At 45.5% G+C, this 16,811-nt stretch overlaps 1 protein-coding gene across 2 annotated transcripts; it reads right to left on the bottom strand.

The window, feature by feature from the left end:
- Positions 1–312: 312 nt before the first annotated feature.
- RTP1 (receptor transporter protein 1) lies at positions 313–15,654 on the bottom strand. 2 transcript variants are annotated; one of them, XM_036243752.1, is made up of 3 exons: positions 15,648–15,654; positions 2,985–3,182; positions 313–1,237 (listed from the first exon to the last, which is right to left on the bottom strand). In XM_036243752.1, exons 2-3 carry the CDS (start codon positions 3,146–3,148, stop codon positions 718–720), a joined length of 684 nt encoding a protein of 227 aa, XP_036099645.1. In that variant the 5' UTR covers positions 3,149–3,182; positions 15,648–15,654; the 3' UTR covers positions 313–717. The 2 variants fall into 2 exon arrangements, with proteins under 2 accessions (XP_036099645.1, XP_036099644.1); XM_036243751.1 differs by lacking the exon at positions 15,648–15,654 and having other exon boundaries at positions 2,985–3,256.
- Positions 15,655–16,811: the final 1,157 nt, after the last annotated feature.

Here is a 16,811-nt window from a genome sequence, read left to right as displayed (position 1 = left end):
CAAGGATGCACTCACTGCTGTGGAAAGGCCTTTGAGATTTCCTAGTCCTGTCATTTTCAAACGTTTTTTTGAGCAGATAGAAAGGAGTTCTGGACTAAAACTAAAACTAGATCAGGGTTGGACTCCCTCCTGTGACACTATCTGGCAGTGGGACCTGAGGTAAATCAGGGGTCACATTCCAGCAGGGAGTGTAGTCATAGACAAGTGATTCTAACAACATTTGATAGTACTGGCAAGGGTGGTAGAGGAAATAATGGAGACTCTAAGAGCGAGATAAAGCCAAGGTCACAGGCAGGAGCTGGAAGGCTTTTGTTTTTGTTGTTTTTTTTTAATACAAATTTTTAAATGGAACTCCATCTAAGATGGAGCTGTTCTGATTAAAGACACAGCAGGAGGTAGGAGTTGGGGATGGGTGATTTGACCAGGATGGAAAATCCACTCACTCAATCTACCTTCCAAATTCAAAAGTCCCTGGGGCACCTATGCAGAAGTCTGGGGCCCTGAGTTTCACTTTGAAAACCCAATGATCTAGCCCAAACCCATGACAGTGCAGATGGAAAAGCTGGGTGAACTATCCAGGGAGCCCAGTGAGTCAGTGCAGCACCAGTGCTGGAACTTAACCCCACTCCCACCCCAGTCTCTCTTGGTCCCTCCCACTAGCGGGCTGGCCCCCTGGCCTTGGGGGGCTAGAGTCCCCTGGGACTCACCAAGGGAATCTTAGACTGAGCTGCGGAAGGAGAACTGTAGGTAGATGATCAAGAGCAGGACTGTGGCCCAAAACAAGCACCAGGGGATAGAGCAGAAGTTGCGGCCGGAACTCATCTCGGCTTGTGGTTTGGAGGGGCTGGGGGCAGGTTTAAAAGTGTAGGTGGTCGCCTCCTCCTCCAGCAGCTTCTGGCTCGGCTTCCAGTGCACGATGCCCTCCTGGCAGGCCTCGCAGAACTCGCCGCGGTGCCGCCTGTTGTCTTGGCGGCTGGCCACGTGGATGCGGTACTGGCCGCCGCGCTCGCCGTAGCACTGCTCGCGCAGGCTGGTGATGAGGTTGTCCACCAGGCTCTCGATGTTCTCCTCCAGCATGCTGGACTCGTCCAGATGCGCCGTGCCGCACTCGTAGCACAGCTGCTTGAAGACGCGCATGCGCACCGAGCCCGCACGCTGGGCCCGGTCCAGGAACATGTGGAAGAGGATGACCACGTGGGGCGACTGCCACGTGTGCCAGCACCAGGAGCAGTGGAACCTGCGGGGATTAGGCCGAGGAGAAGGAATGGAAGCAGTGGAAACAGCCGCAGGACGTAGGGGAGGGTCAGTAGGCAGAGCATGGAGGCGGTGCGTTTGTGGTCCCCTGGGTTCATAAGCTTTCCCCAGGTGGCTGCCCAGCCTGCCCCCTTGTGTGCTCTGCTGGGCCCAGGGCAAGCTCCTTAGGATGCACCTGGCATCCAGCAACGCTCTGCCAGTCATGGGCCCACCTCCTCCGTGCTCTGCAGAGGCCTCAGCTCCTCCATCCCACTGCCCTCAGCCTTGCCCTGGGCCTCTGGCTCTGGGCATCTTGCCTCATTTGTAGAACATACAAGTACATAGATGAGCCCGGATGGCCTGCATCATTTAGGAATCGCATGGTCTATCCACACCTTCTTACCTGTCAACACTGACTGTGAAAAGGCTAGACCCAAATCCGGAGAAAATGATAGTAATTTAACCTCTCACCTCCAGCCAGAGATAGGATGCACGTATCTCAAGGCCTGGAAGTGCAGGCAACCGATGCCCAGAGTGAGCTCACTGGGGCCAGCTGGAGATCACAGGTCACCAGGCGGTCTGGAGGAGGCACAAGCCCTCTGCACTTAGCCCAGAACGCCTTCCAAGTCTTGAAGAAGCTCCTGGGTCCTGTCAGGAAGTATCCAGCCTTTTGCACCCCCAGCAAGTGTCCAGCTGTTTGTACCCTCCTGTCAGCCAGCTTAGGGGCTTCACAGTTCAGTCTCATCTCTTGTATTTTACTCATATCCTTTGAGGACTGTCCTTCTCTCAGACTAGACTACAAAATTTGGAGTAGAAAATGTCAAGACCTTAGAAATCACCTAATTAACCCTTTGTTGTACTCTGAGGCAGAGAGAATAAGAAAGCAATCCCTTTACATGTAGCTAGTTAGACGCAGAGCCAGTACCCAGCACATTGCCGGTGCCCAGTAGAAGTTTCTTGAATTGAGTTGACTAGGCCGAACCAGAGGAAGGCAGGAGGCAGCACCACTCAGCTTCCCTATCTTATGTCCCAAAGGTAAGTTTTTACATAACGGACCCATGGACAAGAGAGACGGAAGGTCATCTCAGATGTTATTGTACATACGATATATTGTACATACCTAGGAGCCTTTATTGAAATGAAGATTCTGATTCAGTAGGTCTAGAATGGGGTACAAGTTCATCATCTTTCACAAGTTCCAGGTGATTTTGATGCTGCTAGTCCATGAAGCACAGTAAGGATCTAGACTAACCCCTCCTCTTGCAAATGGGAAAGTGAGGTACAAGATGGGCAGTGAATGGCTCAAGGGCCATGGAGCTAAGTAGAGCCAGTTTCTCGCACACTTCTTGAGTTCAGTATTTTATATTGAATCGAGCTGTATTACACTGATTGAAATGGAACTGCTCCAGGACCAGAGCACTTAACCCCCAATAGATCTCAAGCCCTTCTTCTCTTAACCATTTTAGATTATATCCGAAAGTACGTATTTAGAACTAATGACTACATTCCACCTCTTTTTTGGAAGGGGAAACTTGGACTCAGAGAGGGAAGGTTACACAGGTGCTCAAAGGAAGAGCAGAAATCAAACTGAGGTGTCCCAACTCCCAGTTTGGGACTCTTTCTCTGCCTCCAGTCTACACGGACCCAAGAGTGAGACTGACTCTTAGCATCTGGGAGCCCCATGTTTCTGTCTCTCCTTGGAAGGTGCCCCAGCAGCTGCCTGCAGGGCCCCTACTTACTGGACTACTCACCTGCCTGAGGCATGCAGCTCCAGGTACTGCTTCCAACCAGGGGCCAGCACATTGTGCTTGAGGTTGGGATCTATGATGAGGTCCCAGCTGTCAGCCGGCTTGGCCACCTCCATCTTCTCATAGAAGGCTTTCTTCCATTCACCTGTGGTCACGCTTTTGCACATGGTCTCGTCAGTGGTGAGGGAAGGCAAGCTGCACCTGAGCGAGAACACGGAGAGTGAGGGCAGGTGCAAGGCAGGGCAGCGCAGTCTCCACGGTCTAAAAATTCTCATCTATAGGAGCAGGAGGAAGCAGGACCCGGCTCCCTCCTTTGTCCGCAGTGGAACCTGTTTCCACAGCAACCAGGCAGGGTGCCAGAAATAGAGCTTAAGGAGAAGGACACCTCCGAAAGGGTGTTTCAGAGCCCTGAGGCTGCAGAGGCAGGGTTTGTGTGTCTAAGTGGCTCCAGACAGAGTGGGGGTCCTGAAAGAAGGCTGAGCTTCAGCCGGGCTCACTCTGGTCTGCAAAGGTCATGTGGAAATGAGGACCTGGGAGCTAGCTCAGCTTCGCCTTGCTGCCCCTAGAGGCATCATCAGCATCTGGCTGTTATGGTAACCGAGATGCCTTAGAGAGCCACAGAGAAATAAGGGATGAGAAGATTAAACCTGTTAATAGATGCAGCAATAATAATAAACTCTCTCTGTACCCCCACCCCCACCCATCCTGTGACCAGCACTTTGCCATTTACAAAAACTATTGGAGGTCTCTTGACTTACAATCTTTATTGCCACTGTACAGATTAGGAGCCTGGGACTCACCTAGCTCATAAATTGTAGAGTTCCTATCCAAATCCAAGTTATTAAGCCCCTGCCAACTCATTCATTTATTTATTTCAAACATACCCATGTGCCAGGCTCTTCACCAAGTGGTTGTAACTGCGTATGTACCCACTAACCTGAATGCAACAGGATCTGCGCTATGACAGGCGTTTTACAAGAGCAGCCCTGTGCACAAAGGTGGGAGCCATTGCATCAGCCAGGCAGGAGCAGAAAGATAATTTTCAATTTCAATAGAAGAGGAACACACTATCCACGGAAAAAGCGGTCTTTACTATAGGTGCCTCTCCTGCCATTTTTGAATAAATTATTTTTTCTTTATAAAAGTCATACAGGTTTATTGTAAAAAAAATTAGAAAATATAGATAAAATAAGGCAAAAGATTTTTCCTAATACTAATATGCATGCTCAAAATTATCACCATTAATATTATGAGACATACTCTTTGCCTGTCATTTTCTGTACATGTATGTGTGTATGCATATATATAGACACACATTCTATATACCCCACTGTGACCTATTTTTTTATTTTATTTTTTTATTAATTTATTTATTTTTGTTACAGATGTTTCTTTTTATTCCCCCCAGACACCCTCCTACCTAGCCCCCTCCCCCAAGCATTGCTGTCTATGTCCATGGGTTACACATACATGAATATAAGTTCTTTGATTTATCTCATCTCTATGCACCACCCTCCACCCCCCTCCTCTGAAGTTTGTCAGTCTAAACCATACTCCTTTCTATGTCTCTGGGTCTGTTTTGTTCAGCTTTTTTTGTTCATTATATTCCACAAATAAGTAAGATCACATGGTATTTCTCTTTCTCTGATTGGCTTATTTCACTTAGCTTAATACTCTCCAGGTCCCTCCATGCCGTCTCAAAGGATAAGAGATCTTTCTTTCTTACAGCTGCATAGTACTCCTTTGTGTATATGTACCACAGCTTTTTTTTTTATCCTCACTCGAGGACATTTTTGCATTTTATCTTTAGGTAGAACAGGAAAGAGAAAGAGAGCGAGAGAGAGAAACATTGATGTGAGAGAGACACATTGGCTGGTTGCCACCCACATGACCCCAACGGCCGGGGACAAACTGCAACTGAGGTACATGCCCTTAGCGGGAACTGAACCCGGGACTCTCTGGTCTGCGGGCCAGTGCTCTAAGCACTGAGCAAAACTGGCCAGGGCAGTACCACAGCTTTTTAGTCCACTTATCTATTGATGGACACTTGGGCTGTTTCCAGATCTTAGCAAGTGTAAATAGTGCTGCTATGAACATAAGGGTACATATATTCTTTCTGATTGGTGTTTCAGACTTCTTAGGATATATTCCTAGAAGTGGGATTATTGGGTCAAATGGCAGTTCCATTTTTAATTTTTTGAGGAAACACCATATTATTTTCCATAGTGGCTGTACCAGTCTGCATTCCCACCAGCAGTGTACTAGAGACCCCTTTTCTCCACACCCTCACCAGCACTTGTTGTTTGAGGATTTGTTGATGGTGGCCATTCTGGCAGGTGTGAGGTGATACCTCATAGTGTGACCTATTTGTTTTTTTTTTATTCTCACCCGAAGACATTTTTCCATTTTTTGTTGAGATAGAGTGGGAGGGAGAGAGAGGAAGGAAGAGAGAGAGAAAAACATCAATGTGAAAGGGACACATTGAGTGGCTGCCTCCCACACAACCCAACCAGGGCCAGGGACAAACTGCAACCGAGTTACATGCCCTTAGCAGGAACCGAACTTGGGTCTCTCTGGACCACAGGCCAACACTCTAACTGCTGAGCCAAACCAGCGAGGGCTTAAATAACAATGAACTATGAATATTTTTTTGGTCCTTAATAATATTCCATCTCGTAGGCTGCCTATGTTCTGTTATATGGTTGGGCATAATTTATCTAGCCAGTCCTCTATTTGGGGGCATAGAGCTTTTTAAATCCTCACAATTACACGAAAATGATGCTTCCTGAAGCTGGAAAGCACATCTCTCTGCCATCTGCAGAAGCTTTGTGTGGCTAGAAGAATCTGAACAGGATCTTCAAGCAGTATGACTACGAACAGCCCGCAGATCCTGAAGTTAATGATGAAACAGAAGGGTCTGAATCTGCCGTCTGATACTGGAGACTATCTTCCAAGTGCTCACCCTGTCTCTATGAATGCTTGATGCCTTGACATCCTTTAATTTACCCTCAGTTTATTCATCTTAGCAATGGGATAATTAGGAAGCAGTATCTGTAGCGATTACAAGCCTACAACAGACTTCGGGTCATGATGGCAGCGCAGGTAAACACGGTATCGTGTCCTCCCACAACCATATCAAAATTACAACTAATCTACAACACAACCGTCATTCAGAACCACCTGAAATCGAGCTGAATGGAAGTCCTACAACTACAGAATTAAAGAAGCCTCCACATCGAGACTGGTAGGAGGGGTGGAGGTGGACGGGCTGGTCCCACACCCACGTGTGGTGGATAAAATTCAGGAGGACACCTCAGCTGGAAAGGTCCTCCCTGAGGACTGAGGGGTCCCTGTCCCACACCAGATGCCCAGCTCAGGGTTCCAGTGCCAGAAAGAAAAGTCCCCATCACTTCTGGCTGGAAAAACCGGCGGGAGCCCTGGCCGGTTTGGCTCAGTGGTTAGAGCGTTGGCCTGTGGTCTGGAGAGACCCGGGTTCAGTTCCCGCTAAGAGCACGTACCTCGGGTTGCAGTTTGTCTCCGGCCCTGGTTGGGTTGTGTGGGTGGCAACCACTCGATGTGTCCCTTTCACTTCGGTATTTCTCTCTCTCTCCCTCCCACTCTATCTGAACAAAACATGGAAAAATGTCCTCGGGTGAGGATAAAAAACAACAAAAAAAAACAGTGGGAACTGAGGCTGAGAGAGGCTGCGGCTACTAGAGCCCCAGGCAGCTTCTCTTAAAGGGCCTGCGCACAGACTTACTCGGACTTGTTCCCTCTGAGTTGCAAGAGAAGGCAGCTTGAGGGGTGCCAGAGACATACAGGGAAGAACTGAGCTGTTTGGCCTCGGGACAAGGGCTGGAGAGGCGGCTTTCTCCTGGACAGACACGCTGGTGGAGGCTGATGTTCCTTTGGTGAGCCCTTCCCCCACAGGCCCAGCAGACAGCTGCCATATCTGGGACTCCAGCAACCTGGCTCACACTGTTGGCCCCGCCCTGGTGATTTCCTCAGGCCCTCACCCAACTTTCGGGCCCACCCAAGCTGTTTCCAAAGGCTTTACCATAGTATTGGCCTGTCTTGTATCCTGCTTCAGAGTTTCCTAAAATCTCTCAAACAAGCAGCATCTGGTCTCAGTGAGCCCCATACTTCTTGTTAAATGGCCCCAGGCCTGGCATTAGAAGCAACTAGCCTTGGTTCGCAACTTGGCTTTTCCTGGGCACCTCCAAGCCCAGCACAAAAAGCAGCCATAGGCAGATCACTTTGTAGCTTATGCTAGTGGCACTGGATAAAACACAGGCAGTGGCTGACCTTGCCCCAGAGCCAGCACACCCAGTGGACAGCTTCAGACCACATCAAAACATAACCACCCAACCACCTCCACAAGTGACACACTCAATGAGTGGACTCAGTGGGTACCAGAGCCCTGATGAAGTAAGTCTTCCTCTGTGTGGTGGGCCTCTACACCACTGATCCTCCAAGGTAGTCAGAGGCCAGTGGCTACTGGACACAGCCAGTCTTTGCGGCTGATCAGCCTGAATAAATCCCTCCTACTGACATGCCAACAGCAATCAAGACACACTAGGAGTGCACCTAGAGGGCCCAGCTGGGACAATCAGGGAGGCTGTGTCACTGGATCCTACAGACACCTACAATAATAGGCCACCCTACAAAACCTAGGAGACATAGCAACTCTAATACATAGAGACAATTACAGGGAAGCTACCAAAATGAAGAGACAAAGAAACATGTCCCAAATGAAAGAAAAGAACAAAACTCCAGGAAGAGAACTAAACAAAATGGAGATAAGCAATCTAACAGATGCAGAGTTCAAAACACAGGTTATATGATTGCTCAAGGAACTTGGTGAGACATTCAGGGGACTTAGTGAGGCCTTCATGGAACTTAAGGAGACCTCTAGGAAACTTAGTGAGAACATCAACAACATAAAAAAGGACCAGTCAGAAATGAAGCATGCACTAACTGAAATAAAGAATAATTTACGGGGAATCAATAGTAGAGTAGGTAAAGTCAAGAAGCAAACCATCGATTTGGAATATAAGGGAGCAGAAAACACCCAGTCAGAATAACAAAAAGAAAAAAGAATCCAAAAAAATGAGGATAGTGTAAGGCGCCTCTGGGACCACTTCAAGTGTACCGACATTCTCATCATGGGGGTGCTAGAAGAAGAAGAAAGAGAGCAAGAAATTGAAAACATATTTGAAAAAATAATGACAGAAAACTTCCCTAACTTGGTGACGGAAACAGACATACAAGTCCAGGAAGCACAGAGAGTCCCAAACAAGATGAACCCAAAGAGGACCACACCAAGACACATCATCATCAAAATGCCAGAGGTTAAATACATGAGAGAATCCTAAAAGCAGCAAAAGAAAAGCAGTTTGTAACCTACAAAGGAGCTCCCTAAGACTGTCAGCTGATTTCTCAAAACTTTGCAAGTCAGAAAGAAGTGGCAAGAGATATTCAAGGTGATGAAAAGCAATGACCTACAATCAAGACTACTCTATCCTGCAAAGCTATAATTTAGAATTGATGGACATATCAAGAGTTTCCCAGACAAGAAAAAGCTAAAGGAGTTCACCACCACCAAACCAGTATTATATGAAATGTTGAAGGGTCTTCTTGAAAGAGAAGAACAAAAATATGAACAATAAAATGGCAATTAATACATATCTATCAACAATTGAATCTACAAACAAAATAAGCAAGGAGAACAGAAACAGACTCATAGATATAGAGAACTTTTTGTTGGTTGCCAGATGGGTGGGGGCTGGAGGGATGGGTGGAAAAGATGAAGGAATTAAGAAGTACAAATTGGTCCGGCTGGTGTGGCTCGGTGGATGAGCATTGACCCATGCACCAAGAGGTCATCAGTTCGATTCCCGGTCAGGACACATGCCCAGGTTGTAGGCCTGATTTCCGATGTTCTCTCTTATTGATGTTTCTATCTCTCTCTCCCTCTCAGTTCCTCTCTCTCTAAAATCAATAAAGGAAAAAAAAAAGAAGTACAAATAGGTTGTCAGACTGATGAACCTCAAAGGGAAAGGGGGAGGGAAGGCAGGATGAAATAAACCAAAGAACTTCTACGCATATATGCGTAACCAATAAACACAGACAATAGTGTGGGGAAACAGGAGGGGGGCGGGATTGGGGAGGAGGGGGTCAATGGGGAAAAAAGGTTGAAACATCTGTAATACATTCAACAATAAAAAGGAGTTTAAAAAAAAAGTCTACAACAACCTCAAAAAAAAACACACACACAAAAACAGGAGCTCTAGAATCTCTTGCCTGGCGGGGGTTGGGGGCAGATGGTGGTAAAGGGTGTTGTTTTTGTTTTTTGTGATTCCCTTTTATCTTCCTGGGTAGCTATGCTAATATATTTAATGTGTATATTTCATTCTGGCAAAAAATGTGTTGGTGTTTTATGTGAATGTACTTTAAATTTGTATAGTAACAGTAGTTACTATATAGTATTTACTAGGCATCAGGCATCATTCCAAGTGCTTAATACATATTAATTTATTTTATCCCAATAACCTCTACAGGTAGGTAATAGCAGCTGCAGCTCCATTTTCCCATATGTAAGTTCAGCAGAGAGGTCACATAACTTGCCCAAGACTCAACAGCTAATAATTAATGAAACTGGGATTTGAACCTATATGACTGTCTCCAAAGTTCCAGCTCAATCACTGCACTGCCCAGCATGGAATCTAAAACATTTTCTAAGTAAATGTCTCTTTCTGCTTCCTCATCAGCTGGATAGGGTCATTCCAGACTCCAAGAACTGAAATTTATATTTGTTCAATAAATGGTTCACTAGGCCACTCTGAGGCCACACCCCCAGGAAGAGGAGAGAGGTGTATTTGACCAGTCAGGCACCCTGTTCCTACTACGGATGCCACTTCTGCTGCTGAACCGAATGGAGCCACAGTGTCCACAGACTGCTGATGTCCAGCATAAATACTTCAGAGCTGAAAGAAAAATGTAACTTGCAATCTTATCAAAGAAAATATAGTGCATACAGGCACCTCCAGGTACACCAGTCCTGCGAAGCCCTGGTTCAGTGGAAAGAGCACTGGACTGGAGTCAGGAAATATAAAGATATATCTCAGCTCTGCTACTGGCTGGCTCTGTGACCTTGGGTGAGTCACTTCTCTTGGCCTCAGTTTGTCCATCCGCTCAGTGAAGAACTAGAGTAGATGGTAATGCTGAGGTCCCCTCAGACTGTGGCCATATGTGGTTTGAGAGAGCTTTATAGTGAGAAACCTGAATCCTTGGAGGGAAAAAGGTAGGATGGAGGCCACTAGATGAGGAGGGCAGCTTCTAATGAGGCATCGCAGTCAGGACCTGGAGTCGGGTCTGTCTCCTTGAGGGCTGGTATGTAGCTAAAGAGTGGGGACATTTCACTCCACTAGCTTTGTACTGTACACAGTAAGAAGGACAGAAATTAGCAACTGACCGCTAGCACTGGAAAGAATTTTTAAGTTCACTAAATATTGTATCCTTCAATTCAGTATTCTTGCCTCTGAATTAAGGCAGTCAAACCCAGAGAAGTAAAGTGAATTAACCACCCTCGGAAGTGTGATCAAGATGACTCGGGTTGCAGCCAGGGGCCAACGTGAGAATGGGGGCTGGGGACATTCCCAGAAAGTTTGTAAAGCTGAGAGAAGCTTATAGAACTTGTTCTGGAGCCAGAGTGTATTATTACCCAACACCAGGGACAAATTCTCTGAAAGTATTTTGCATGTGTTGCTACAGTAAACATTATGATGAAAAACAAGAACACAGAAAGTAAGAAGCACCAGAGGGGTGTGCGTGTGTGTGCGCGCATGCTTGTGTGTGTGTAGCCAGATGATGCAATCCCCATTGGCACAAATTAAGTTTAATTTAGAACCTGAGCTTGCTATGCAAAAGCCAATGTAAGGCATCCTTCCATATAGCACAATGTTTCATCTAATAAAATAATATTTCTATCAAGACAAATAACCCATGGTATTGCAACTTGCTCTCCATCACAAAGCTCTGATGCCCTGACATCTACAGTTTTGAGATTGTCAGTCTAGATAGACATCTTTGAAGCCAATGGCCTCACCTTGGCCAATTTCTTAAAGTTTGTGATGTGAATAATTTAAATTCATAAAACGATTTAAAACTAAATTCCAAACACAAAGTAGAGTGATAAAAAACAAAACAAAACAAAACAAAAAAAACAGAAAGAAAGGAAATCATGTCTCTAATTTGTTGTTTGACTCAATAAGAAATATTTTACAAAGTTTATTATTTTATTATTGTTTATCAAAACGTTGCAAATATTAACAGTGTCACTCTTGAAATAATGCACTAATGAAAAACGATTCTCAAACAGGGGAAATTCTAAATCCCTAAAGGGAATTTGGGAAGAGGGAAGAGTATGTTTGGGGGCTGCATTGAAGACTAGAAGTTTTGCCCTGGCGGGTTTGGCTCAGCAGTTGAGAGCATCAGCCTGAGGACTAAAGAGTTGCAGGTTCAATCCCCGGCCCTGGTCAGGTCCTGCAGGAGGTAATCAATGGATGTGTCTCTCTCACATCAATGTCTCCCTCTCTCTCTCTCTCTCTAAAAATCAATGGAAGAATATCCTTGGGTGAGGATTTTAAAAAAAGACTTAAAGTTTCTACTGGCATTCAGTGCCCAGGAAACCAAAAAATCTAAATGTGCCTGACAATTCCACAACAGAGAATTTTCCTTCTCAAAATGCCCCACCCCCTTGCTGAGCTTGAACAGTAAGATCCTTCAAGATCTAATTAGTTTTAGTCATTCAAAGGCCCATGTAGTAGTTTCAACTTCCACTTTAATGGAACCACTCATTGTTTTGTTTCCTAGGGGAAACATCCCTCCCTTGGGAACCAAGACCTCTAAACCAGCTGGTCCAAAGTTGTGCACCACCCCTAGGCTCCTTCTCTGCCTGGCTATTTTTATATTTTGTGCCAGGAGGAAGCTAACACAGACTCTTCCTCTATTTCCTCCCACCCGGGGAATTGCTGTGGCCAGTGGATGTGGTGACTTAGAGACGGGGTTTGGCATGGCCTGGAGAGAGGACTGGGGGGAAGGGAGCATCAGATCTGTTTCCAACATCATCACCAATAGCCTAGCCAGTTCATTTCAAAGTGAACAGTTCATTTTAAGCCTCCTCACATCTCACTTCGTAGGAAGCTTCCCTGACACTAGCAAATGGCCCGTCACCATCTCTATTTCCCTAGTGCTGTGGTAATTGTGTCCTCGGTGTGTTTTTGCACATTTTGGTGGGAAGTAGGTCTGTAGGTTCCCCAAGCAACTGAAAATAGCTGTGTAAATCCTCTCTGGAGGAAAGAATCCTGAATTCAGGCCCCAGGTTCTCCACAAATGGAGATCAACTACGTAGAGGATTATAAAGCATTACCCCCAGGGAATGTGTTTCCAGTCAGCCTTCAAGCCGCCAGGGACCAACCCCAGAGGGCTCCTTTCCTATGAAAGAACAGAAGTGGATGCTCCTTGGGCTTTGACCGGGGGCAACCTGACTCACTTTCTTTTTAGATGACTGCCACACTTCACAAAGTTTCTGTTTAGCCAAGGCCTTGGCTACACCTGAAGTCAGGCTTTACTTTCTGTTGCTATGTTGTCATTTTTTCTTTTTTAGAAATTTTGCCAGTCTCATTTCAGAAGACCTGGGTATGAACATTAGGACGTAACGGACATCTGGTAGGATTCAGCTTCGTCTTCCGATTAGAAAGAGACACACCTGCATTGCAGGTGTATGGATGGGCTTCGGTCAGTGCCGAGGCTGGTACATATGTATTAATTCACACATAACTGATTTCACACTGTCAGCCAAGTTAAATCTGAATCTAGCATTATCCGCAAACACATTAGGTGTTTCGATTATAAAGGCTTGATGCTATAGTCTGCACAGCTCCAACCCTACATGGTGTTGTGTTGAAGGTAAATGCTACAAGAGCCAAACAAGTAATTATGGAAGAATTTTATTTACTTGCCTTTCCGAAAGGAGACAGGAGTATCCAAGTCACCAGCTGTAGCAACATTTCTCCCACTCCTGTTTCTCCCTCTGCTTTCCACCCCTGTGCCCCCGGCTCCTCTCGTTTAGCTCCCGCTCGCCACCTGGGCAAGAGGAAAGTACACGGATAATTCCTGATTAATATTAACTTTAACAAGTCTTACGCCTATACATCATAAAGATACAATCATAAATTTTATTTTAGTGCCTCATAAAGCATTATAATAATAGTAAAAATAAAAATTAATTGATGCCCCAACTTTCTGGAAAAAGAGTTTAAAGCAGCTTTCAAAGATGCATAAAATATAACAAGGTGTTCTATATTTTCAAACAGCCAGAAACATGTAATGAAATAATATTACATTTCCCTTCAATACGGCAACCTCATGTTTAGAAATCTATTGCCTAAAATACACTGGCAAAAAATGTAAAATGATATGCACAAAAAGCTATTCATTGCGATGTTATTTGTGGTAGCCAAAGGTTGAAAACAGCCTCAGTGCCGATCCGTAGGGTACCAGATGAATAAACATGGATCATCCACCCAGTGAGAACTATGCAGCTGAACAAAGGTGTGAGGATCGTCTCTGTGAGCTGTTATAGAGTAATCACCAGGATATACTTTTAACCTAAAAAAAGAGAAAGAAACAAGTAAAGGGCAGAAATGTATATGCAGATTGCTACCTTTGATCTAAGGATGGAAGGTAAATATTTACATACATGAAAAATAAATGGAAGGACAAATGAAATTTGAACGAAGAACACCTGTGCCTACCAGGACAGGAGATAGCAGGGAGGCTTGATCACGAACAGAAAGGCAGCCTCACGTCACATGCCTCCGAACACAGTGCTATCGGAACCGTATAGCACTGACCCTGAAATAGTCACATAAAAAATCAGGGGAACTGCCCTGGCCAGTTTGGCTCAGCGGTTAGAGCGTCGGCCTGCGGTCCGGAGAGACCCGGGTTCGGTTCCCTCTAAGGGCACGTACTTTGGTTGCAGTTTGTCCCCGGCCCTGGTTGGTCGTGTGGGTGGCAGCCACTCGATGTGTCCCTTCACGTCGATGTTTCTCACTCTCTCTCCCTTCCTCTCTCTCCCTCCCATTCTATCTGTACAAAAAATGGAAAAATATCCTCGGGTGAGGATATAAAAAAAAAAAAAAATCAGGGGAACTATTATAAATAAAGGGCATTGAGGTGTGCCACCAAATGTGGAGTGTGGACCTTCTCTGGATACTGGTTGAATCAAAGGGGACTATAAAAAGACATATGTGAGATAACAAGGGGAATTTGATTATGGGCTGAGTTAGATGAGTCTGAGGAATTAAGAATTTTGTTAGATGTGATAATGTCATTATGGATTTGCAAGAACCTGTCCAAAATTTTTAGAGATTCACACCAAGAGGTATACAAGGGTAAAATGGAGTGATATTTAAGACTTGCTTCAAAATTCACCAGCCGTGAACGAAAAAATAAAAGGAATGAATGATGCAAATATGGCAGAATCCTGATAACTTCTGTCTGGGGCGGGGGGGTGAATATATGGAAGCTTATTGTGTTATTCTCTCTACTTTTAAGTATGTTTGGAAATTTCATACAAAAAATTTTTTTCAATCAGTAAAAACAAACAGGGCAAAAAAGCGGAGAACTGTAAACCAGATGGATCCAGTATGGAAGTCTGTGCACAACTGAATTGCATGTACTCCTACATATGTGTTCCAGGGGTGGCCACAAGGCTGGTCCATGTCTGTAGCTAAAAGGAGATGAGAACAGTGAGGAGGTTCTCAGGGACTACACAGCAAAAACAAACAAGGCGTTCAGTGAGAGCACCATTCCTGACGCTGAGTCCTAAGCAAAACCTCTCCTATGGGTCTTCATTAGAGAGCTACTGCGAGGTGCCTCGAAAAGCCTCATCCTCAACAACACGTTCACAACAAACCCAGGAAGGCTTCCCTGGGGCTGTGACTGCCCCCCAGGCCCAGCCTCGCCATCCAGCTCTCTTATGTCTGTGAGACCATGACCCTCAGAAACTCCTAGAGCCCGGCCAGGGGAAGCAGCGTAGACACATTACACACTCATCTCCCTCCGTTTTATCAGAAGTACTTGGGACTGGGGATGGCTCGCTCTTCTTTCCCTCCGGGAATGCTCTGCAGAGCCCACAGTTAGTCTCTTGTAATACTCTCCGGATGAATAAATGAGGACTGGATTTTTAAGGAGCCTCCTCCAGGGCTCAAATGCTTTGTGCTCTCAATTGTACAGTGGTTTCCAGACTGAACTCTGTTTGAAATACGTTGTACATGGTCTTTGCCTACAGTAATTTGTCCAGCCATAATTTCTATTGTTAAAATAAAACAAAGATTCTATCTGTCACTATAGAATGCACATCTAAGCAGACAGATTTTTACCAAACTTGGATGGTCTGTTTGGAATAGTCTGATTTAAATTAGAGGCTGAGTGGCATATATAAAAATTACAAAGGTCCCTAAGCGACAAAGGAAAGAAATAATCATCTTTCAGGGTGGCTGAAACTGATGCACAATGAGAGGCCGTGATGAATACTATCTGGAGAAGCATGCCATGCATACAAAAACTGCACAGAGAGAATGGTAATTTGGACATATTTACCTCTGGATGATTGATGATGTTTCCAGGAAACGCTAGAGATGCCAGCCAGATCTAAACTCTTCACTTCCAGAACATGACCTCCAAGCCCACAGCATGTCTGTGATCATGCTCTTCCCTTCTCAGATATTTCCTTGGGGAGGAAACTGGCATCCAGACAGGTAAAGTGACTCCCAAGAACACAGATTTACTGCAAAGCAGAACCAAGTTTCAGATCCTAGATCACCTACTCTAAGTGCAATGTTCTTTGCATGAAGCCTAAACAGCTCTGGAAAGAGAGGGCTTCGGGGTAATGAAGGACAGGAGGATGAGAAATGTTGCATAAGGTCGAAGAAGAGGCTGAAGAGAGTTGAAGGGCATTCCATATTTTGCCAAGTCCTAAGTTATGAAAAAGCCTCAGCAGCACTCCCCATGAATCAGGGTCAGGGATGCTTCTTGCAAGAGAAAGAAGATGGTAGAAGAGAAGGGTAATACAAGGCTATCCAACTCCTTAAGTTAGCCCAGTGATGTTACCTACCTGGTCTACATTTCCCCATGTGAGTTCCGAGGTCCACCTGCCATCGGCACTGTGAACAGGCTGATTCAGTTGAAGGGTTTGATATACCTGCCTCCATAGAACCCACCCAGGGCTATTCTATCCTCAGTGGTAGACTGGGGGCTCTGGAGGGGGGGAGGGGAGCGGCCTAGGTGGACTCTGTATGCCCTGTCTGCTTTCCAAAGAGTGCAGTCAATCCTTCCTGACATCAGCCAGGCTTTCTGAGAATTCCTTCCCATTTCCTCCAAACACTGGGAAGCCCCTTTTTTATGGTTTCCAGTCATGGCCCCTCTGCTATTGAATATCTGGCTCAGCAAACTACTGTCTGTCTGTGTCCTATGGCTGGGGCCCTATTACCAACGAACTGGACATTCAGCCCTGCCTCTGCTTCCAGAATCAATCTTTTATTCTTTTGGAAGCAGGGAAAATTTGGGGGGTAAATTTATAGAGGCTTCTGTATTACATTTCAAATAATAGAACTTCTAACACAATATGGTTTAAGCAACTTGAAAAACTTACTTAGAAGTCAACCTTTTAGGTACCCTCAACCCCAGATAGGTTGAGTTTCAAGAAGGCTTAACCAAGTTGCTCAACAAAGTCACTGGAATTTGTCATTGGAATAATGGTCCCGG

This window comes from Molossus molossus, unplaced genomic scaffold, assembly GCF_014108415.1.
Source record: "Molossus molossus isolate mMolMol1 unplaced genomic scaffold, mMolMol1.p scaffold_m16_p_5, whole genome shotgun sequence".
Classification (NCBI taxonomy): domain Eukaryota; kingdom Metazoa; phylum Chordata; class Mammalia; order Chiroptera; family Molossidae; genus Molossus; species Molossus molossus.
Note: the sequence above shows the minus strand (reverse complement) of the source record. Positions and strands in the feature narration are given on the sequence as shown.

Coding starts and splice junctions, on each gene's coding strand:
- RTP1 (XM_036243751.1), bottom strand. CDS start 3,256: ATGAGAATTTTTAGACCGTGGAGACTGCGCTGCCCTGCCTTGCACCTG. Junction 1,238..2,984: donor GAGCTGCATGCCTCAGGCAG/GTGAGTAGTCCA, acceptor TAATCCCCGCAG/GTTCCACTGCTCCTGGTGCT.